The sequence below is a fragment of the Martes martes genome (assembly GCF_963455335.1).
Source record: "Martes martes genome assembly, chromosome: 1".
Lineage (NCBI taxonomy): Eukaryota > Metazoa > Chordata > Mammalia > Carnivora > Mustelidae > Martes > Martes martes.
In genome coordinates, this window is record NC_137888.1 from 104,577,451 (window position 1) to 104,602,162 (window position 24,712).

Consider the following 24,712-nt stretch of genomic DNA (forward strand, 5'->3'; position numbering starts at 1 on the left):
CGCCCCCCCAGGCAGTTAGCATCTGACTCTTGATTTTGGCTCAGGTCATGATCTCAGGGTCATGAGTTCTGAGCCGCAAGTTGGGCTCTGTTCTGCACGTGGAGTCTGCTTAGGATTCTCCCTCTCCTACTGTCCCTTTCTCCCTTCCCTGCTCACACACTCTCTCTCTCTTAAAAAAAAAAAAAAAAAGATACACTATCACTTAAGGACAACAACAGAACACAGTGCCAAGTGGTGCTTTTCTGGGACAACCCAAATAAAGACAATTTCAGATATGCTGATGTGGGCCATTTACTGTAACTGAGAGATAACATTTTAGTTGGTAAGAGCCCACACCTTCCCTTGAGTACACCTTAAAGTGAAAGAGTATAAAGTAGTCTAATGAAACTAATATGGGCTTTAATCAAATGGCAAGTTCCTGAAGACTTTGGTTCATTTATTTTACAGGCATATTTTGAGGGCTTGCCAAAAGCTAAGTATTATCATAGTCCCTGGGCACAAGAGTGGCTCATAAATCAGTAAGTTAAATGGCGTAGATACAAGTAGTGTGATGATTGCTAGAATAGAACAAATGATGTAGATTCTGAGTATAAAGAAGCTTTTTTTTTTTTAAATGAATTTCCTCTATGCTTTTGGTGTTTACCACACTAATTTAGGCTTTCTGAATGGCAGAGCAGTCGCATGCAAATACCTTCCTGTGGTCTGAAAATAGCATTGAATTTGAATCACTTGTGTCTTTGGGGAACCTATTCCTTTTAAATGCTTTTAAACCAATAATTCAATCTATCAACATTAGTTTACATTTACTGTTTTGTTTTTTCTTGATAATTCATTTTTTAAAAATACTGAGTATACTTGGAACTTGGTTTCTAAGTCATGTGCAGCTCTTGCTTTTGCTTTTATGAAATCTGAGTTTGTTCTCAGGTACATAAATGAAGGTTAGTATGCAGAATAAACATGTGATTTTACCTGGGGAAAATGAGTGATGAGATTTAAAACAGAGGATACGCTCCCCTCTCCCTACCATCTCAAGGGGTTAAAATGATTCCTGCCCAGGATCTGCAATCTTACCTGGTGGGGGAGAGATTTTCAGGACTGTCAAGCTGCTCTGGCTTAGGGTTCTCCCCATCGTGACTGCTTTCCAGTATTTCTTCATTCTGAAGTGAAAGAAATTTTGGTAAGACCGTCTATTTTATTTGGGGGCTGTATATTTTTCTTTTCCCCAATTTATTTGTTTTGTTCATTTTTGTTTTCAGTGTTCTGGATGAGCACGACGCCCAGTCCCTCATCTTTCTTTTTCTTTCTTGGATTTTTCCCAGCCCCTCTGCAGATCCATTACAGTTTGCCCTTCAAGCTTCCTTTAGAAACATCAAAAACTCTTTCTCAAAAGCAGATAACATTTTTCCTTAATAGTGAACAGCTATTAATATTGTACTCCCCCTTCCCAGTTGACTCACAGTAAGGATTCAGAGTTTGAGCTAAGGGGAAACAGTGAAGAGATCATTTGACTCAATAGTTCCTTTCTTTCCCCTCTGGGGGTAAGAAATGAACATCTGGAGAAATTGCAACCTACCCAAGGCCAAAGAGTTAAAGACAGAGATGAAATAAACCCAGAGTCCACTCTCACAGGCTAGTAATCACAAGTCCATTCTAGTGTACCATGTCCTGGGATAGCTGGTACCTTACGCTGTATAGATTGGCCCCTGGTACAGGCTTGAAGCTGGGGGTCGGAAGCCTGGCTCACTACCGGCCAGCTCTGAGACCCTGGGCAAGTTCACTGAACCTTTCTACCTCAATTTCCTCCCCTAGTACATGGACCGCATGGCACTATCTACCACACAGGGCTGGGGCTCTTTTTCAGAATATTAGGCATTTAATTATCAGAAAGAGGCAAAACTACTCATTTTACTTTCAAGAAAGTACAGTTTTAATAAGGAAGTGAATTTATATAAACTTGATAGCAACAAAAAAATCTTAAAGATATTGACTAATAATGAACAAGTAGATAATTAGCCAGCTTTTGAATTCTTCCTGCCTGCCAGGTTCTGTTTAAATGAGTCCTTTCATGCTGTCACAAAATGAAGTATAGATTTTGACTGGACCCTCTAGCAGAAGTATTGTTTAAGGAAATATAGTGAGTAGATATATAGATTCTCTATAAACTAGAGCTGAAAGTTGGAGGATGAGCTTTCCCCAGACTAAGGAACAGATGAGAAGTCTCCTTGTAAAACATCTCAGCTAGGCTCTCAGCTGGTTGTTGACAATGCAAGAAGAGAGGCCTCTCGGGCACCTGGGTGGCTCAGTGGGTTAAAGCCTCTGTCTTCGGCTCAGGTCATGATCCCAGGATCCTGGGATCGATCGAGCCCCTCATCGATCGAGCCCCGCAGCGGTCTCTCTGCTCAGCAGGGAGTCTGCCACCACCCTGCTCCACTGCCTGCCTCTCTGCCTACTTGTGATCTCTGTCAAATAAATATATAAAATCTTTTAAAAAAGGGGGGGGGGGCGCCTGGGTGGCTCAGTGAGTTAAAGCCTCTGTCTTCGGCTCAGGTCATGATTCCAGGGTCCTGGGATCGAGCCCCACATCGGGCTCACTGCTCAGGAGGGAGCCTGCTTCCTCCTCTCTCTCTGCCTGCCTCTCTGGCGACTTGTGATCTCTGTCTGTCAAATAAATAAATAAAATCTTTAAAAAAAAAAAAAAAAAGAAGAGAGGCCTCTCACTGGATTAACAGAAAGTAGTCAAGGTAAGGTGGTTTTTGTCATTCACAATGCCAAGCACAGAAACAGCAATTCAAAAATGTTCAACAAATGAAAGAAAATCGGGGATCACTGATCTTTTTCACTAATGTCCTCCCAAATCTGGCATATCCAGAAAGCAGGCTAACAAATAAAGGACTGTTTGGGATACCAGTTTTGCATTCAGCTCTAAAATATACAGGTAATCTTCAATTCTAAGTTCCTATCTGTTTCTTTTAAAATAGGATATCATTTCACTAGACATCTAAATTGTTAGTATCCACTATTACATATATTTGACCAGATACTCGTAGATATTTCTCATTTCAGTCAATATACAGAAGTAAATATCAGTCCCCAGATTCAAATCAATCTGGTTATTTTCACCACACCACCAGAACTCTTTCTTCACATTTTCTCTATAATGTGGAACTGATTACTACGGCTGTTAATGCTACATCACATCCTTCTCTAGTTCCTCCCTGTGATGTCACTATGCCTGTGACGTCACACCTGCTGGACTTTGAGCTCTAGCTTTATTTGTCTTTGGGTCCCTAACACGTAATACAGGACCTTTGTAAGGAGTAACCACTATTTCTAACCAAACTTCCTCTCACCATAAAACTTACTACTGCTTATAAAATGAACTGTGCTCTTTCCAACTCTTCTGTTGGTCTATAGTAAGTGTGGTATATTGTACAGTCTTTTATTTCATGACAATCTTAAGGACAGAAAAATAACAATGACTCAAGGTGTATAGGTATGGACTGTCATCTTTTACACTGAATGATGATGTCCTAATTTATAGATTTTGTTGTGCATGAGACATGGGCTTGCTGAAATGCCGGGGCATGGACTTGGTGCCAACCCATATTCCTAGGACCACGAGTCAAATGGTTGATGTCAGGGTAGAAAAAGAATCCTCTGTTGATCAAGTTTGATGGAATATAACCCTGCTGCCACTGAGAATGTGATGGGAAGGATCCACAGCAGATCTGGGTGCTGCTTTAATAACTACTGTATACCAATATTTCGCTAAGGTTTAGACAAATTAGTTGGGTTCTAGTGCAGTAGCTTTCAAAGTCTGACCATGGCCCACAAGAAAAACATCAAAACATACATACACACATATTGGGATTTATAATAAATATGTATTTGATCTTGTCCTCTATCTGGTACAGATCTCCTAAGACTTGTAATTTCCTAAGTGATAAGAGCCATGAAGTTTTCTTTTGTTATTCATAACAAACCCCTTTCAACCCCACCAGAGTTTGTTAATAAGGTAGTTTGTGGGGGCTGGTTGCCAGGGGAAGCAAGCACATGATTCTAATTCGAGGGTGGGAACTTTCAGCTCCCTTGACCAACACCCTTTCGGGACCAGGGGAAGGGGGCTGAAGACTGAATTCAACTACTAATGGCCAATGGTTTAACCTGTCATGCCTATGTAATGAAGCCTCCAAAACACCCAAAAACGGAGCCTCTGGGCTGGTGAACACATAGAGATGGGGAGTAGGTGGCTTGCTCAGAGAGCACAGAAGCTCCATGTCCCTATACCTTGCCCTATGCATCTCTTCCATCTGGCTGTTCCTGAATTACATCCTTTTGAGATTAAACTGGTAATCTAGTAAGTAAAATGTTTCTCTGAGTTCTCTGAGCCACTCTAGCAAATTAATCAAACCCGAGGAGGGTATAATGGGAAACTGATCTATAGCAGGTTGGTCAAAAGCACCAGGGACAACTTGGACTTTTCAAATGGCGTCTGAAGGGGGTGGAGAGCAATCTTACAGGACTGAGGCCTTAACTTGTGGGAAGTGATTCTTTTTTTTTTAATTAATTTATTTTTTAAATTAATTAATTTATTTTAATAAACATATAATGTATTTTTATCCCCAGGGGTACAGTCTGTGAATCGCCAGGTTTACACATTTCACAGCACTCATCATAGCACATACCCTCACCAATGTCCATATCCCCACCACCCTCTCCCGTCCCCCTTCCCCCCAGCAATCCTCAGTCTGTTTTTTGAGATTGGGTCTTTTATGGTTTGTCTCCCTCCCAATCCCATCTTCTTTCATTTTTTCTTTTCCTACTCCCCCAACCCCCCCCGCCTTGCATCTCCACTTCCTCATATCAAAGAGATCATATGATAGTTGTCTTTCTCCGATTGACTTATTTCACTAAGCATGATACCCTCTAGTTCCATCCACGTCATCGCAAATGGCAAGATTTCATGTCTTTTGATGGCTGCATAGTATTCCATTGTGTATATATACCACATCTTCTTTATCCATTCATCTGTTGATGGACATCTAGGTTATTTCCACAGTTTGGCTATTGTGGACATTGCTGCTATAAACATTCGGGTGCACGTGCCCCTTCGGAGCACCACGTTTGTATCTTTAGGATATATACCCAGTAGTGCAATCGCTGGGTCATAGGGTAGCTCTATTTTCAGTTTTTTGAGGAACCTCCACACTGTTTTCCAGAGTGGTTGCACCAGCTTGCATTCCCACCAACAATGTAGGAGGGTGTGGGAAGTGATTCTATCTCTAGGTAGACAGTGCCAGAATTTAGTTAATTGCTTGGTTGTGTTGTAAACACACACGCGCGTGCACGCACGCACACACACACACACACACACACACACCAGACATACGTATAGCTGATGTGACATACTCTATTTTTAAATTAGGCCATCCTTGTTGCATTCTGCTCTTCTTTATTTTTCAATGCTTGTGAACCCACTAAATTGAGTTCACGGTCACCATTGCCACCTGAACTTTGAAAATCTCTTAGAGAGTGAAAAAAACACAGATTCTTCAAGTGAGATGTACATGTAGGTGGGAATCTCTGGCTTACTTTTTATTTAAAAGTGACCTTGGGCAAGACTTCTTTGCACTTTAGGTCTCTCTGTAAAAGAGGACTTACTGTATCTATATCAGAGGAGTGTTGTGGTGATTTGAGGTAAGGAATTCAAGTACTTGGTACAAAGAAGCCTTGATAAATGGTATTTGAGGTTGGCTCTTTAATATCTTCTTTGTGGGGATTAAAATGGGTAATGTCTGTAAAGCACCCAGGGACACTGACCTGCAGTAATTGCTGGGCAGTTCCTACCTGCTCCTGTGTAATAGAGACCCCGTATTTCTCACTAGCTGGGAGGTGCTGCCCAAGTCACATAAGCTCCCTGGGCATCTATTTTCTTCTGTATAAAATGACGGAGATGTGTGAATTGGTGATGAAACACCCCTCTGCTTATAATATCAAATACCAACATAGATACTATTGCTTCTGATTTTGAGATGAAAGCTAAATTGTAGCCACGTTACTTTGGGGGAAAACTTTAAACTAAGCTTCCTCAAAGGTCTAGAAGGAAGACCATATTTAAATAAATGCTTGCTTTTTTCAAATATTGGGTCTTCTGTTCCTTTTATTTTGAATAATGAACCAAGAAAATTGACCACAGAGCAACCAACCAATTGCTGCTATGCTTTTTGTTAGAGATTCCTTATAGAATTATAGAATAATGCTTTTTGATTTTTTAAAGATTTTATTTATCTGTTTGAGAGAGAGAGAGAGAAAGAGCACGAGTGTGTAGGGGGAGGGGTAGAGGGGGCCGGAGCGGGACAAGCGGACTCCACGCTGAGCATAGAGCCTGCCGTGGGATTTGATCCCACGACCTTGAGATCATGACCTGAGCCAAAACCAAGAGTTGGATTCTTAACCAACTGAGCCACCTAGGTGCCCCTAAAATGATGCCTTTTTAAAGCAGAGCAACAAGTTCCTGTGGAACTTGTTTCCTGTGGAAACAGCAACAAGTTCCTGTTTCCCTTCAGTCAACCCTGACTTAGAGTTGTCCCTAGGGTATCTCAAAGAGTGGGTTTTTCTCAGCCAGCTTGTGATTTAAAAGGGAATTGATCCAAAAATCACCTCACTGGAGGGCTAATCAAGTGGAAAAGCCCCTCCCCATTTATGTTTATTTTATTCTCAAGAAAAAGGGGTGGCTATAAAGGCAAGCAGCTGTCAACTGCTCTAGGCCTAACATCACTCCCCATACCCCCATTTCTACCCCAGTCTCTCCTGAGTTTCGAAATGACATCAATCGACATACAGGTCCTCTAGCAACAAACACATAACCTATCTGCTTTGGTTACGTTTTCTCAACAAACATGCAACCTAAGTGTTTTGTTTCCCCCATATTTTGAAGAAGGTTGTGTTTCAAAATTGAGAGAACAGGCTAATTTCTTGGCTTGAAAGGAATTTTGTTTAAAAATTTTATTTCAGGGTCGCCGGGGTGGCTTAGTCAGTTGAGTGACCAACTCTTGGTTTCAGCTCAGGTCATGATCTCAGGTCATGAGATCAAGCCCCGCATTGGGCTACATGCTCAGTGGGGAGTCTGCTTGAGATTTTCTCTCCCTCTCCCTCTGCCCCTGCCTCTGCTCCACCGTGTGCATGCTTTCTCTCTCTCTCTCTCTCTCTGGAGAATATCTTTTTTTTTCTTTTTTTGAGAATATCTTTTTAAAAGTATCAATCAACTTTTAAAAAATACCAACTTTTTATTTATTTTTTTAAGATTTTTTTTTAATTTATTTGCCAGAGAGAGAGAGTACACACAAGCAGGCAGAGAGGCAGGCAGAGGCAGCGAGAGAAGCAGGCTCCCCACTGAGCAAGGAACCCTATGCGGGACTCGATCCCAGGACCCTGGGATCATGACCTGAGCCGAAGGCAGCGGCCCAACCAACTGAGCCACCCAGGCATCCCAAAAAATACCGACTTTTTAAAAAGTATCAGTAGCTGGGGGCACTCACTCAAGTTTCCAACTCCTGGCTTGGGCTCAGGTCATGATCTCATGGGTGGTGGGATTGAGCCCTGGTTGGACTCTGCATTCAGCATATAGTCTGCTTGAGATTCTCTCCCTCTGCACCCTCTGCCCCTGCCACCTCTTGCATGCATGCACATGCGCTAAAATAAATAAATGAATAAATCTTTTAAAAAAGAAAGTGTCAATAACTGATTTTTGATTGATTATTAAGGTTTTGGGGTTTTGTTTTTTGTTTTTGTCCCCAAAGGAGAGATAGCAACATTTGAACTGAATCAAATTAGATTTTCCCTACAGTTAAATTATTACACTTTATGATTTTAGGGATGCTTGGAAAGCAATTTCAGTTCCAACTCTTTTAAAGTGATGGTACCTGATAAATCAAGGTGAAAGTATTATTTATTGTTTTATCACATTTCTCTAAAAAAGAAGCTACTAGACCTTATTGTGAGAAAAAGTAAGGTAGATAAAGGCTGAACCATCCTCTTCATTTCCATATAAAGAGTGACCATTGCAAGAAGTATTTATGGTTAAGCATTTTACAAAATTATAAATTAATCTTAAAAATCAGAGAAGGTGAAGAGTAGGACAAGTAAGAATTACTGAAAAATTACACAATGGTGGGGTGTAGGGAGGATAATGGGGGAAAAGGAAAAAGAAAACTCTCCAAAGGCCACTCAACCTCCAGCCTCAGTCCAGTCCAAGGTGGTCTCAGAGATAGTCCCAGAGTGAAAAGCATCAGCCCTGGGAAGGGATGGCTCTGCCTTTTCCTCTCCATTGCTAGAACTTCTGGGGGAAGGGGGGAAACCTTTCCTTTGTTGCTTTTTTGTTTTTGTTTTCTCTTTTTTTGAGATCCAGGGAGTTCCGATGTGGAGAATAGGAAGAACTTTTGAAAAACAGGACCACTTAGAGACTCTACCGTGGGAACAGATAGCCAGCTGGCTAGTCTGTCCTGTTTGTACCATCTCACTGGCCCTTCCCAGCACATCTTTTCTTATTCTTCATTGCCACTGCCAGAAGAAGCCACTGCCTTTGGATAATAGGGCAGTCTTTTTTTTTTTCTTTTTAATGACAAGTATTTCCAGAAGGGTTAAGGAGCTGTCAGTCACTCATCATTCATGCACTGCTATGAATTAGCTCATTCAGATATTCTCCTACCTCTACACCAGATCAGTTGTATTGTGTAGGCACTTCCAAGAGGGAGGGGAGAGGAGAGGAAGGTTTTAGCACATATTAGAGCCTTTTGGAGGAGAAGGGCAGGCTTGAGAAGACAGGCATGAGCAGTCCTGAGGCTTTGTGAGAATGAAAAATGAACAGAGAAAGATAGGGGAATGGGTCCCAAATGCAAACTTTTCCTATTTAAAAAATTTTCCAGGGTCTCTTTTATCTAAGATCTTGAATTTCCCAGCCATTAGTAATTAGTTCAATGATTTTACTGGTTAAATTGGTTTTTAAAGACTGGACTAACACTCGAAAACAATGTTTATAATATTTTGTTTATGAGAAAAGTGTCTTTTAAAAAATGCAACATTGTTTTGACAATGATTTACAATGCTGTAGTTCTGTTTAAAGTATCAGAAATTGAGATACATATTGCAAGATACCTTTCTCCCACTCCCAAATCAAGAAATGTGGCCAAGGACATTGAAGTTTCCTATATATCTGGAATTCTCTCAAGCTATTTGATTTCATGTGGTTTTAATCTCAATGTATAAATGTCAATGTAACATTATTTTTGTGTGTCTATAAATCTTTTTTTTTTAAAGATTTTATTTATTTGTCAGAGAGATTGAGCACAGGCAGAGAGAGAGGCAGGCAGAGGCAGAGGGAGAAGCAGGCTCCCTGCTGAGCAAGGAGCCCGACTCGGGACTCGATCCCAGGACTCTGGGATCACGACCTGAGCCAAAGGCAGCTGCCTAACGAACTGAGCCACCCAGGCTTCCCGTGTGTCTATAAATCTTAACTCGTAAATAAAATCACAAGTTTGAAAGGTATTTTTTTAGACCAATCTTTGATCCCTAACCTATTTCACAAGTAATTTCCACATAACCTCAAGGTCAGCTAGCTTATTCTCTTTGGTATGTGTGTTGGAGGAGAAAGCTACAGCTCATAGGAAGAGAAGGTGTGGGTTGCTGTTACAGACATACGAAACCCTACAAATGTTGGACTCAAATTTTTAAGTCCTCACTTTCTACTGTTTTTTTCTGAGTGCTCTATATTAGCAAACAAATTCATCCAATTAGAAATCCATGATGGAAACCTCAAGGTATCTTCAGTATCTTCTCTCCCTCTCTATTAAATCAGTCCCCTTTCTTCTCTGCCTTGATCTACTCCTCATTCATCACACTTTCTGAGACAGTCTAGTGTGTTCGAGGCACTGGGGAGGATTTCTGGATTAACTGGTATAAGCTCTGCCCATCTCCCTTTTTCTGTCATCAGGAGGCTCTTAACACTGGAGTTACACCTAGACTGTGACACCTGCTGGCAGCTGGTCCATCTACCTGCCTTCTTCTAGTCTACTCTCCATTGCCATACCAGAGTCATCTTTCTAATACATAGGTGTCCTTCCTGGCAACATCTTCTAACCAAAGCCTTCAGCAACCTGTTCTGGTCTACCTCTCGGGCTTTCTCGAACCATTCCCAGAATAGCCTATACCCCTTCAGATTTTTGATACTTTATATTCTTCCCCATCATGACTGCCTTTCTCTGTCTTATCCAACTTTCAAAGTTGTATTTATTTTTCAAAGCTAAGTTCAAATGCCACCTCCTTTATAAAAATATCCCCAATATTGTTGTTATGAACTGTTCCCTCTTCTGCCTTCTAACATGTTATATTCCTTTTAGCAAAGGTATGTCATTCTCCTCTACATTATAAATTATTTGAAATATATAGTTTCCCTCATGAAACTTGTAAGTTTCCTGAGTTCAGGCCCCATGTTAGAATTGCTTCCATATGACCCATAGCAATTGCTTTAATATATAGTAAATGGAGCAGAATACAACACCCAGATAGGACCAATGAAATATTTTAGTCAACAGTGGTCTTAACTGTTATTCTGTCCTTTTTCATATAGCTCCCTCAATGAAAGTACATTCTCATAGATTAATATAATCACACACTTACTTCACTAAGTTCTGGACTGTATTAGCCTAAGAGATCTATATCCACCTTAATGAGCTCTCTTCATCCCAAGTCTTTATGACATATGAATATAGCCTCTAGGCAAGTGTGGCCCAAAATGTAATCCTTATACCACCTGCATTCTAGTTACCAAATTAAAAATATTGAATTCAAAAGTTAAAAATTCAGATTCCTGGACCATACTCTAGCCCTCATGAATCTGAGGGTAGATTTTGAGAATCTGCATTATTAATAATAAGCTTCTCAGGGCTACAATCCATAGGAAACCTTGATAATCTCCATTCTAGAAATTCCTCAGAAAGCTTAGTTGGGGGCTGCCTCAAAGACTTTGTGGATTCTCTCAATGACCAGACTTCAAGCATCACAGAGGGTGAACCTTGAAATGCGCTTACAGTTTATATAGTTCACCTGTTGAGAATCAGAGGTAAATGAAAGCTCTGGGGATTCAAAGGAGTGAGAAAGCAAGGAACTGAATTTGGACCTGATCTGCTATCATTTGGCAAAACAGTACATATTCAAGATCAGGAGAAGCTATTCAATTTAAGACCCGGGCCTGACCGCCCTTCAGCCACTGTTCGTCTTTTACACAGAACATCTTATCTATAAACATGGGATTAAATGGGAAACTAAAACTACAAAGAACCTGCTGTATGTGAAGCATCATGCTAGGTGCTCCCCACATATTTCTCATGTTTTAAATATTTTATTTGGATTTGTTAACATTATCATTATGTTAACATTTGTTAACATTATCATTATTATTGAAGTCATGTAGTTCTCATTTAATCAGTCACCTGTGGGGTGGCTTTATCCCCATTTTGCAGAAGAGGAATTTAGAGTATGAGATTAAGTAAACTGGTAGTTAGATTAAGTAACTAATAGGTTATAGGTAAATAGATTAAGTTAGATAGATAAGTAAACTGTTAGATTAAATAAACTACGAGTTTCAAATCCCGGTTCCACCATTTACTAGTTGTGTGGCCCTTAGGGAAGCTCACTTAACTTCTCAGGGTCTCAACAGCATCACGGATAAAACAAGGGAAACATCAGCTTCCTCATCTTCTTCCTCAAGGTATTGAGGATTTGGGGTGAAATCAGGTACATACAGCATGCAGCACAATGTCTGGGCCTCGCCAGTGTTAGCAAGCTCTCCCTCACCTTCTCATTCTCTAACTTACAGAATTGGCTTTTTTTTTTTCCTTTAATTTTTATGAAGGAGGCTGTTTGCTTGCAAGCCTAAAAAGGCCTCTGCTATGCTAAGCCACACTAACAGGTGCCCAGCAACAGTTTGTTGGTGCTCACAGCCAGTAGCTCGGCCTTTATCCTGAGGGTTCACATTCATGAAAAAGGAATTTTCATCAGCGTCTGGCCTCTTTCCAGCTCTGAAGAAGCTGTGATGCGAACAGCCTGGGAAAGCAGCCCTTGTGAGTCATGCTTCCAGGTTCCAGCTTCCAGCTGGTGATGTAAAGGACCCGAATCAGCCACATCACCACTGCCAGCAACCACCACAAATCTCCTTCACGGCTGGGCTTCCCCAGACTGCGTAGGGGAGTCTAGCGCAGGGGTGCACAGCTGCCAGACGGCCCCGTTTGTCAGGTTGAGTGTGCATCCCTTCCAACAAGAAAAGCCAGGAGTACCCCACCTGAGAAGACGGAACGCCTTTTTTGGAAATGAGTTCTCTGATGACGATAAAATCACAGCTTGATTTGGTTGTATGGAATGACTATTAGTGAGTCTAGGGGCAATCACAAGTGGCTTTGGTTTATTTCTCTCTCTCTCTCTCTTTTTTTTTGGTCTGTGAGCATTTACCCAAGGAAAGCAAGGTGTGGCATTTACCACAGTATTATGATCTGCGTTGTGCTTTCATTTTGTCTTTACAGTCTGTGTCAAAGGTCAAGGATGTCTGATTGTCCCCAGAGTCAGAGGTTATGCATTTTGGTCCTCTGTCCTGGACAGTGGCCACAAAACACAAGCAGCAATGATTGTTCTTGATGTTAGCCAACCTCCTTGCCCCTCCTTTTAATAAACCATGAATCACACAGACATAAATAGAAACCTTTTTTCTAACCTACTTTTTTTTTTTTTAACCAGTTTTCTTACATGTTTTGGAATGACGATTTCCCTGGTTATACTACCTACCTTGTCAAATGCTGATGGCATTTATTGGTCCTGAATTGATTTTTAAGTCTAGGATTTGGGGATTAATTCATAAACCCTCTTCCTTCCTACTCATGGTCATTCATGACTATATGGATTCTGCTCACACTTCTCATAGCCTTGGTGTTTAGAAGTAGAAGTCTGACCAGCCTCTGTTTGCCAAATTGAGGAAGTCTGGCAGACAATTCCTACTCTGCTTCCTCCACTGCCTTGACTGTTAACATAATGTTGTTGCAGGAAAAGCCCTTCATTAAATACACAAATGAGGTAACGATAAGGAAAAAAAACAACAAAAGCCCAGGACAATTTTAACAAGGGCTTGCACTGGCTTACCAATAACTATGCTATTGGTGATAAGCCTAACTATGAGGCAGCCAGCATCCTAGAAGGATGGGCTTAGAATCTGAATTAAATAAGCAGCACGGGCAAAAGGAAGAAACCAAAAATTCTAATGGTCAGAGCTTCTTGGATTCTACCTAACATTTTCCAACTCTATAGGCCTCTGGTTCTTCCCCTGCCCTAGTTCCTGCATTGTCCATTTTTACCAACATATAAAACCAAAGTAAATAATAAATGTAGCTTATGGAAACCTTTCATCTTAAATACCCTAAGGTCTTCCCTGAGAAAAGGTGCTTTACGCTTACTGACTGTATTTCCCCTTTTTTTTCAACAAATAAAACAACAGCACTCATATTTATTGTTCACACTTATTGAAATAACTCACTCAATTTTGGATTCTTTTATATGAGAACCTCCATGTACACGCAAACCCTCTGGCATCTTTGTTAATTGTGTAGGCCTTAAATACGTTGTCTAAAGATGAGGCAAAGAAAGTCACAGAGCAGGGAGGTAAGTTCAAATCACACTGTGGGTTAATAACAACAGCATGTAAGTTCAGGGGCTGGACCTGAGCTTTGGCACACTTGACCCAGCTCTCACCTTCAGAGATGAGATTCTTGGAAGCCCAGGGTACAGAGATGGTAGGGTGGTGCTCAGTTTTGAAGGTGATCAGGGTTAAGCCCTTTTTATGTCACGCAATAATTCCACAAACTTCATGGATGTCAAGTCTGGCGAAGCTTCATTACATTTGCCCATTTCAAAAAACTGCTCGTTAACTCTTTAAAACGGCTGATCACGGCTGTGTGAAACTGCAGAGTGTTACCTAACTCTGGATGACATGGTAAAGCAATTTCTCCCACAGCAGGGGATTCTGAAACACTACAGCAATGTTCTCATCTGCCTAAACAGAGGGAAGATTGCAGCTTGTTAAGAAAAGTCTGCTGGGAACTCCACTTCCCACCTTGTTTATGTCTCAAGGAAGAAAAGTCGGAGACCCCCTTTCTGCCTGACTCCATCATGGGCGGTGGAATATCTGTAGGATCCTCTATTCAGACCACAAGGCACAGATGCTGAGTCCAAACTGCTGCTCAAGTGCGTGTAACCCAGGGTCCACTGGCGTCTGCCTTCAGAACCATTTCGTCATTCAGATACTCACCTTTTAGGGAGGCAGGAGGAAAGGAATCCCTTCTAGGGTTGCTTTTACGGCAACACATTTTTTATTTGGGCACTTAAATATAATGTTACTTTACAATTATATGGTGTTTGGCACTTTTCAAATTTCCATTTGGGGCCCAAAATTAGTTTCAGGTAATAGCTATTGTTATCCCCGTTTTTACAGATGAGAAACAGAGGCTTAAAGTGGCTTCTGTGGCTTCCAGGCAGGTGTGCCTGATTTCAAAGTTTTTGCTTTCTTTTTTTTAACTTTGATTTTGAAATAATTATGGATTCCCACAAGGCTGCAAAGAAACATACAAGGAAGTCTCATGTACTCTTCCCCTACTTCCTCTAATATTAGTATCTTACACAACTAGAGTATAGTACTAAAAGCAAGAAAATGATGTTCACACAATCTACAGAGTTTATTCAGAGTTCACCGGTGGTGCATGCACGCGAGTGTGTGTGGCTCTATGCAATTCAGCCATGGTTTTTTGCACATAAACCACACACTGTCCTGCCAATTTTATTTTATTTTATTTATTTTTTTTAAAGATTTTATTTATTTGACAGACAGATCACAAGCAGGCAGAGAGGCAGGCAGAGAGAGGGGGGGAAGCAGGCTCCCTGCCGAGCAGAGAGCCCGACTCGGGGCTTGATCCCAGGACCCTGGGATCATGACCCGAGCCGAAGGCAGAGGCTTAACCCACTGAGCCACCCAGGCGCCCTGTCCTACCAATTTTAAATATGAGTCAGAGTATAGGAATGCACAAAATGACTTTTTTCTCAATAACATAGTATCTACCAACAATTACATCCATGACCAGTTTTTCTAGTTGCAATTAAGAAGAAGGAAAATGAAGAAATCCTATAAACCTCAGCTCTTAAGAACACTAGTCTGTGCTACATGCCGTTATGGCCACGTTGCCTGGAGGTGTGATAGGTATGGGATAGGGGAATTTCATTTATTGGTAATTATGGCAGCAATATTCTCTTATGTCAGAAATCTCAAATCATAAAAGAAAAAGGTGATCTTACCTTGACTTCAAATTTAGTCTTGTCATCTTCCTTTTCCAATGTTCCTGTATAAGTTTCCTCAGATGTCCTCTGAAGAGGAGCTAGAGAAAGAAAACATGCCATTATTGGCAACTCAGCTTAAAAATACCCCAGAGCGTGTAGCCTGGCTTGGATGAGCAGCTGGACTGGGTTGGACCAACTGAATAACAAAGCTTAATTGAGCTACTGTGATGATTTCCGAGGTGGGAGATGAAATTGGAGGTGAAGGAGAGATGCAGAAAAGAAATAGCCTTTGACTCCAGGCATTTAACATTTGATCCAAAGAGATAAAAAATCACACACAACACCACATGAAGCATTAAACTACAACAAATCAGTAAACATAATGTGGTAAAAATGAGAAAATTTCCATCATTCCCATTTTCAAGTCTCAGTGAAAAGGTCACTTTCTTTAGGAAGTCTCCCTTCACATTCAACTTCATGGATTCTTTTATGCACCGCTGCTTTAGCATTTATCTTTGTACTGTATGAAATGCAGTTGATGTTGCTCTTGGATTAGAAGACCAGATCAATTCTAGAGACCACATTTATTGAATATATCCTTTTTATTATACAAGTAGCTAATTTGTGCTTACCATAGACAATTTTAAAAAATACTAAAATCTTACCACTTACACATAATCATTTCCTTACAATCTTCTTTAATAAAGTGTTCTCTCTCCCTGTCTGTATACACACACACACACATACACACACACACACACGCAACCCCCCCAACCCACACTCACATAATCATACTATGATTATATAAGAGGATGTCTATGCCTGCCCCAGCCAGAAACTGTTGCTAATTTAACAGTTGGATTCCAAAACTGATGGAACCCCATTTATTAGTGGATGAGACAACTATACGAAGAATTAGTTAGCTGAGTCAGGATGGAACTGGGCTCTCTTGCTCTTGCTCTCTCCTCTCTGGCACTCTGTCATTTTCCCCTCCTTTCCACAGAGCTCTTGGGACACCTGGGAGATATCTTTTCTTCAGGCCTCCAAGGCCATTTGGCAGTAAGAATGGGACTTGGGGAGGAGAAGCCCTGATTAGGCCTTGAGACTTTCTAACCTAGCATTACCAGAGGGCTGCACTGGGGATGATGGATGCAAGGCTAAAAAGTAAGTAGTACTTTGAGTTCTTGTCACTGTCAACACCCTTGTGAATATAGTTTCCTTGGAAAATTCATAGCATACCTGTGAACGACCTAAGAATTTGAGCATCTCTAGGTCCCATGGCCAAAATGCCATCTACCTAATGCCCCCAACATAGCACCCTGATTCTTAGAGTGGCCTCCAGAAATTCCTCCCAACCCTCAGGTTCTCTGAGTCCACTGGAATCTGCTTGGGCTTTCTATGGACTTTTTCATCGATATTATTGAAATCTGTAGTGAAGTGTACTGTTTGCTGCCCCTGGTTATATGATCACTGAAGCTACTTCATAACAATCAACAATCCTTTGGGCTCCTCACTCTCTGCAGGATCCCTGTAAACTGAGCAATTCCAGGCATACTAACTAGATGCTAGGAGTGCATACATTATAGCTGGCAACACCCATGACTGAGAAGCACCACCCTGCCCACTGTAAGTGCAGTAATGAAGTTCAAGGCTGGGGCGAGCAGCCACACGGCCAGCATTCAAGTCTTGCTCCTCCATGTAAAAGACACATATTCTCGGAGGAATCTCTGTGCCTTAGCTTCTTCATCTGTAAAGTGTGGAATAATGAGAAAGCCTACAGTACAGGGTTGTTATAATGGCTTAATGAATTAACGTGTGAAAAGTGTTTAGATCATGGTAAATAGTATATTTTAGCTATTATTATAGCCACAAAAGAATTTTTTCGCATTCCTTATAAACTTTAGAGAGGTTAAATGTTGTACCCAAGGCCCCCAGCTAACAAGAGTCAGAGCCAAGATTCCAGCTCCCTCACGTTCCTTACACTGTGAAATATAATGGTTTCTCTTGGAACAGACTCTGTTACTAAGGAACTGGATAAATGTGTTTGAAAATCCTGTTAGTGACTTGCCTGAATCCATACTCAGTGGTTAGTATCCAAAACAAAAGTGCAGAATTGTTCTGCAAAACGAGCAAGATGTCTGGCCAAAGTCAATGATACTCATTCAGACATGACAAAGATCTGTTTATGCTAGAAGGGTCATTGTCCATTATAAGATCTTGTAAAAAAAGAAATGAGAAACAAGCTATCATTCCTGCTTTATTTACTTGTAACAAACATATATCCCTTAAAACAATGACAGTGGAAACATCATAGAAGTGAACATAATTTTGTTTTGGGAACGAGCCCTAAATGAAAATTAAGGAAAACCAAGTCCTATTTCTAGCCATCCAAAAAGATGTCTCTATGTGTGTGAATATCTATTTGTATTTGTCAGTAGGATGTGTGCATAAGTGCATTGAGTGTGCATAGTTGTGTGCATTGAGTGTGTGTGTGTGTGCACACAAAAATGCAAGAAAAAATGCACTACACTGTTATCAAGGCTTGCTTCTAAAAATTGCAATATGTGATGGGAGATAGGGGACTGTAAATCAAAGAAAATGGAGAATTACCAAGACCCCATAATTTACAGATAAATAAAAGCCAAAAGAATTCATTGTCATCAGATTTGCACAAGAAATGCATAGGAAATTCTTCAGCCTGAGAAGAATGACACAGTGGTAATTCAGATCTATTATTAGGAATATAAAGAACCCTGGAAATGACTGAAAAAGAGAGTAGATGTAAAAGATGATATATAAAATATAAGACTATACATAAGCATATATCTGAGAAAAACAATGCAAACAGGTATGGTAAAAAGCCAATAAAAGAATTAAAAGAGAACACTAAAAAAAAAAAAAATTGCTAACCCAAAAGAAGGCAGGAAAGGAGGAACAGAGGGGAAAAATGAGAAAATAAACAAATAACAAAATTATTACTCTAAATCCAACTATATCAATAATTGTATTGTATGTAAATGGAGTAAATACTCCAATCAGAAACAGAATATGTTAAAAAGTCAAGATCCAATTGGGGTGCTTGGGTGGCTCAGTTAAGCATCTGCTCTCTACTTGGTCATGATCTCAGGGTCCTAGGATTGGGCCCTGAGCCCTGCAAGGGGCTCGCTTCTCAGTGGGGAGCCTGCTTCTCCCTCTCCCCATCTCCACCTGTGCACTCTTTTGTGTGTGCTCTCTCTCTCAAATAAAATCTTTTTAAAAAAATAGAGCCAAGACCCAATTATATGCTGCTTACAAGAGATACACTTTGAAAACAAATACAAAAATGGAAAAAATATATTATCCAAACACTAAACACAAGAAAGCTGGCATGCTGTGTTAATATCAGACAAAATAGACATCAGGACAAGGAGTATTACTAAAGATCAGGAGGGAAGGAGAGATGTTTCCTAATTGGAAGAGGGCCAGACTATCTGGAAGACATAACAATTATGAACATGTATATTCTTTTTTTTTTTTAAGATTTTATTTATTCATTTGACAGACAGAGATCACAAGTAGGCAGAGAAGCAAGCAGAGAGAGAGGAGGAAGCAGGCTCCCTGAGGAGCAGAGAACCCGATGCGGGGCTCGATCCCAGGACCCTGGGATCATGACCTGAGCCGAAGGCAGAGGCTTAACCCACTGAGGAGCCACCCAGGAGCCCCTGAACATGTATATTCTTAATAACAGAGTTTCAAATAACAGAGTAACAAATAACATATATAAGGTATCCAAGAGTAGTTTATCCCAGGAATGTACAATTGTTTTAACATTTGAAAATAAATCATTGTAATCAACCATTTTAACAAATAAAAGAGAAAAACTATATAATCATTTCAATAGATGCACCAAAAAGAGCATCTGAAAAAGTCAACAGTGATTCATGATGAAAACTCTGATCAAACTAGGAAGAGAAAGGAACTTCCTCAATCTGATAAAAGGCCTCTGTGAAAAACTTACTGTTAACATCATACTTTAAGGTAAAAAAGGAACTCTCTGTCTTAACATGGGGAAAAGGCACGGATGTCTGCTCTCACCACTTCTATTCAACATTGTATCAGATGTCTTAGCCATTATAATAAGGTGAGAGAGGAAAAAGCATAAAGATTGAAACAGAAGAAGAAAAATGTCCCTATTGACAGATGGCCTGATTATATTTTATACAGATATATATCCCTATTGATAGTTAAATATGGTAAATTCCATTTACTATACAGTTAAACAAACAAACAAACAAACATGAAATGCCTAAGACCTTAACACTCAAACCTATTATACTGCCAAATACCATATGATTTCACTTGTATGTGAAATTTAGGAAACAAAACAAATGAAGAAAGGGGGAAAAAAGAGAGAGAGAGGCAAACCAAGAAACAGACTCAACTATAGAGAACAAACTGATGGTTACCAGAGGGGAGGTAGACAGGGCACGGGTTAAACTGGTGATGGGGATTAAGGTGTGCACTTGTGATCAGCATGGGGTGATGTATGGAAGTGTTGAATCACTATATTGCACACTTGAAACTGATATTACACTGTACGTTGACTAACTGAAACTTAAATAAAAACTTTAAAAAAAGAGCAAACCAAGACCAAAACAAAAAACTTCTATACTGCCAAGTGAAATTATACAACGCCTAAATAAATGGAGAGTTATAACATTTATGAATTCTAAGACTCAATACTGGCATGATAGTAGTTCTCCCCAAATTGATCTATAAATCAGTGCAACCTCAAGCAGAATCTCAGCAGAAACTGAAATGTGATTCTGAATTTTATATGGAAATGAAAAGGACCTAAAAAGCCAAAATAATCTTGAAAAAGAACAAAGCTGGAAGACTTACACTACCTTATCTCAAGACTTACTATTAAGCTCTCATAATCAAGACCAAGCAGGACTGGTGTAAGGACTTTTCTATTGTTTTTATCTTTACAAAGAACCAACTTTACCAATGGACTGATAATAGAATCTTGTGAGCATTTTAAAGGTCTTTAATGGAGTCTATCTCATGCTGATGTTATTTGCACGTTTATATTATTCCTCTTCTAGACTGTGAGTGTCTCCTTGTACACAGGCACTCCGTTTTCTCTCTCTAAAGTCTTCAATGCCTGTACGATTCCACACTGTAGTTTATTTTAAATAATATTTGTCAAAACAACAACCATTATGCATCTTAAACAAGCATAATTCCAACCCTCATGAGTATTGATGAAACATAAGGGCACAAAGCTTCCTCTCCCCCAAATAACCTACCCAAGATGCAGGGCTGGCTGGTTTTCGGCGACACCCATTTTGGGGACGACTCAGGGTGGGGGGCCACGGGTTGCACTGGGCGAGTCTGTCTGGCTGCCAGTTTCATCAGACTCATTTGCCTCTTGTGAAATATTTCCTGCACATCGCTCAGCTTCTGCAGGACTTCCTGGGCTCTGGCCTGCAGGAACAAAAGCAAATCATGACCAGGTCTCTCTGTACTCAGCCTGATGACATGAAGATTTCCTTTTCTCCCTTCTTCCCCCTCCCCCAAACTCACTTCCTTCAGGTGACCCTTCCATCCACACACAAGTCATGGCACAGCTCAGCCTGCACCAGAATTGTGATTCTGCAAGTCTGCATCTCTCATCTGATGGACAATGATCATATCCTTTTCACTACTGTATCTCCATGCCTAGGACACTGCCTAGCACAGAGTAGTGCTCAGTAAATATAAATGGAACAGATAAATGTTCACAAAGCCATGTCCATTAGTAGAAGAGGATGCCACAGACCATGACTAAAGGACATTGCGCCACTTTATAAAACAGGAGGGTTTCAAAGGAAGAGGTGTGTACCCTGAATAAATGTAGGCCCCTGATGCAGAAAAGAGTTTACGTGTTCTGGGGGGAAACAGCTGGATACATACTGAGGCAGGATCAAGGGAACCCCAAATACTCAAAAGAGAAACATTTAAATTTTATTCTGTGGGACCCCTTCTCTATACCTGAGTTGTAAAGAAGTAAACTGAAAAAATACCAAGGGAAAGATGAAACTCACTGACATTCCCGCAATTGACTATGTTCTAAAGCAAAGGTTCAAGAGAATAAGAAACAAGGCCCGGAAGTCTTCGAGCTTCACCAAGGCCTAAATTCACCTGAATACATTTTTTCTGGCCTTGCTTCCAGCATGACATCCATCTACCTCTGGTGGGTGAAAGGCAGTGGGTAGTGTTTTTTTTGTCATGCCAAGTCGGATGGATGTCAGACATCTCACATCTAATATCTGCCTCCTGGATGATTTTAGCCACCAAGGAAAGGACCCCAAATTAGAAGAGCTCAACCACCACAAGCCACACAGGGTGCTCTGAGGATGCCTCATTCCAAAAGTACAGGCTTAGCACATATTCAGGGAGGTTGCCACATTTCACAACTAGTAAAGTAAATGCGTCTTTTTTTATGCTGGCCATCTTCTGGAAAAAGCCAAGAGCCAAGAGCCCTGAGGGAGGACTACCCAGTCAGCTATGGAACAACCATTTCCCTTCAGCCTGAGGGTCCTGTCAAGGCTGATCCCTCCTCCAACATCTAGTACTGTCCTCAGTCCTTGTAGAGTCTGAGTACAGACCTGAATGGTCTGACACGGCAACCACTAGCCACATGACGCTACTGAGCCCCCCAAATGCAGCTGGTCTGAACTGAGCTGTGCCATCAGTGTAAAACACACACTGGATTTTGAGGACTTAGAATGAAAAAAGAATGTAAAATATTTCATTAGTAACTTCTGATATTGATTATATATTGAAACAATATTTTGGATTTTGGTTAAATAAAACATCATTAAAACTGATTTCGCGTGATTTTTTTTTCACTTTTTTCAACTTTTCCAGACCAAACCTTAAGAAATTTTAAGTCACATATACAGCGGGTGTTACATTTCTATTGAACAGTGTTGGTCTGGATTAGGGGTTAGCAAAATTTTTCTGTAAAGGACCAAAGAGTAAATATATCAGAATTTGCAGACCATCTGGTCTCTGTTGCAACTACTGACCTCTTTGTAGCATTAAAGCAGTCACAGACAACATACACTACATAAATGGATGAGTGTGGTTGTGTTCTGATAAAACTTTGTAAAAGTAGGTGGCAAGCAGTTTTCACGCACAGGCTGTAGTTTGCAGACCCCTAATCTAGATTAAGGTGGGCCTTATGTTTAAAAGGTCTGATATGAGGAATTTGAGAGATAGGGCGGGGCGTGGTGGGGGTAGAGAGGGAAAAAATGAAACAAGATGGGATCAGGAGGGAGACAAACCATAAGAGACTCTTAGTCTCACAAAACAAACTGAGGGCTGCTGGGGGGTGTGGGGGTAAGGATAGGGTGGCTGGGTTTTTGGCATTGGGGACAGTGTGTGCTATGGTGAGTGCTGTGAAAAGTGTTAGCCTGATGATTCACAGACCTGTACCCCTGGGGCAAATAATACATTATATGTTAATTTAAAAAATGCTAAGGTGGCAAAAAAATTTTTTTTTAAGAAAAAAAAAGGTCTCTTTAAGGAATGTGCCTCTGGCTTCAGGAAGCTCACCTGTACAGTGGACTAGAGGTTCTGACAATACAGCTACAAGTCCAGATCCCAAAAAGAAACCAAATCTCCTATGTTAGGATTAAGCAATGTCAGTTTGTGTTTCTGGGGTGATGGTGATGAGACTTGGTGGCTAGCCCAGTGATAAGCTAGAACACTGAGTCACGGGTGTTAACTGCTACACAAATGTCAAGAAATCTGACTGAAAGAACGACTGTCAAATTAGTGGTATATGGTATACAGCCCTGATGTGAAATCAGTGCCACATGCTGGAGCCCCCTGGCCCACCATCTGGATTTAACAGGATTTGAATCACCTTTGCCCTTCTGTATCTCTCCCCTAAAATCCCAGGGTAAACCCTGGAAATGGCGAGGTGGTCAGAAAAAAACGCTAAATCCCTAAACTCAGATGAGGGAAAGGATTGGGACAAAATTAACAACTGCATCCCCTCCTTTCCTCTTTCGTCTTTTTACTTGCAAATCCATTCTCCATACCATAATCAGAATTCTCTTTCCCGGAAATAAATCTAATCATATAACTTCCTTGTTTAAATGACCTGCTAGGATAATGTCCAGACTCCTCATGAAACACTGGACCCTTCATTAACTACACTGATTTCCCTCCAGTCTAACCTCCACGAGTCCCCACCCCTCACTCCAGCCTCCAGCTGTGGCAGTTACAGGAACGTTCTTGTTTCCAGTCTTTCTGCTTTTGCATCTCCTGTTCCATCTGCTGAGGTTCCCTCCCTCTGCTTTGTGTCCCTTGAAAACTCCTACCCAATCTTCCAGGCCAAATTTAGGCATCTTCTCCTATGAACACCCTGACTTCCCCAGGCTGAGCTGACCTTTGCATCCCCTATGTGCTCCACTGTCCCTTTCACTCCATATGTTCTTGGACCAACGGGCACTTAACTGGGGATGTGCTTGTCTTCCACTGAACTGCCACCACCTTCATTATAGGTGAATGAAGTGAATGTTTAAAGAATTGAATTTTGCTATTTGTTACTGCGATTGTTTCGTTTTTTAGACTGGGTGGTGAAAGTGAACAACGGAGGAAAATCAAAACAGCACTAAGAGGGTGGTGGAGTAGCAATGTATTGTAGAAAAGCACCTGAAGAGCCTCAGACAGACTGGGGGGTGGGAGGGGGGGTGGGAGGGGCTGCTACAAGCATAATCGTTTAATTGTAGATGCAGTTTTGGTAATCACCATGCCTTAATTGTAACAGATTCAATTATTTACACATAGACTATCACTGTTTTAGAAATAAATTTTGTTTTTTCAAACAGTTTTAGAATTCCAGAAAAAAATACAAAATAGTACAGAGAGTTCCCATATAGACCATCCAGTTTCCCCTATCTTAACAGTTTACATTAGTATGGTATATTTCTTACAATTAATAAAATAGTATTGATGTTATTTTTATTATTAAAATAAATAATTATTATTATTCAATAAAGTCCATACTTTAGTTAGATTTCCTCAATTTTACCTAAGTACTTTTTCCCCCAGGGTCCCATCCAGGATACTATATTACATGTAGTTGTCATGACTTCTTAGATTCCTCTTGGCTGTGGCAGTTTCTCAGCTTTTTCTGGTTTTTGATTACCTTGACTATCTTGAGGAGTATTGGTCAGATATTTTGTAGTATGTCCCTCAGTTGGGATTTATCTGATGTTTTTCTCATGATTAGACTGGAGTTATGGGTTTGGGGGGCAAGACCATGGAAGTAAAGTGACATGTTCATCACATTACATCAAGGGTACCTCAA

At 40.6% G+C, this 24,712-nt stretch overlaps 1 protein-coding gene across 1 annotated transcript in view; it reads right to left on the reverse strand.

The window, feature by feature from the left end:
• MCF2L2 (MCF.2 cell line derived transforming sequence-like 2) overlaps window positions 1-24,712 on the reverse strand; it is a gene marked incomplete at both ends in the record, with an annotated part of 253,923 nt that overhangs the window by 99,436 nt on the left and 129,775 nt on the right. Inside the window, 3 exons of the mRNA XM_080804372.1 lie at window positions 1,072-1,157; window positions 15,382-15,461; window positions 20,655-20,832. Coding sequence (XP_080660498.1) covers window positions 1,072-1,157; window positions 15,382-15,461; window positions 20,655-20,832 — 344 coding nt within the window. The remainder of the gene's footprint in view (window positions 1-1,071; window positions 1,158-15,381; window positions 15,462-20,654; window positions 20,833-24,712) is intronic.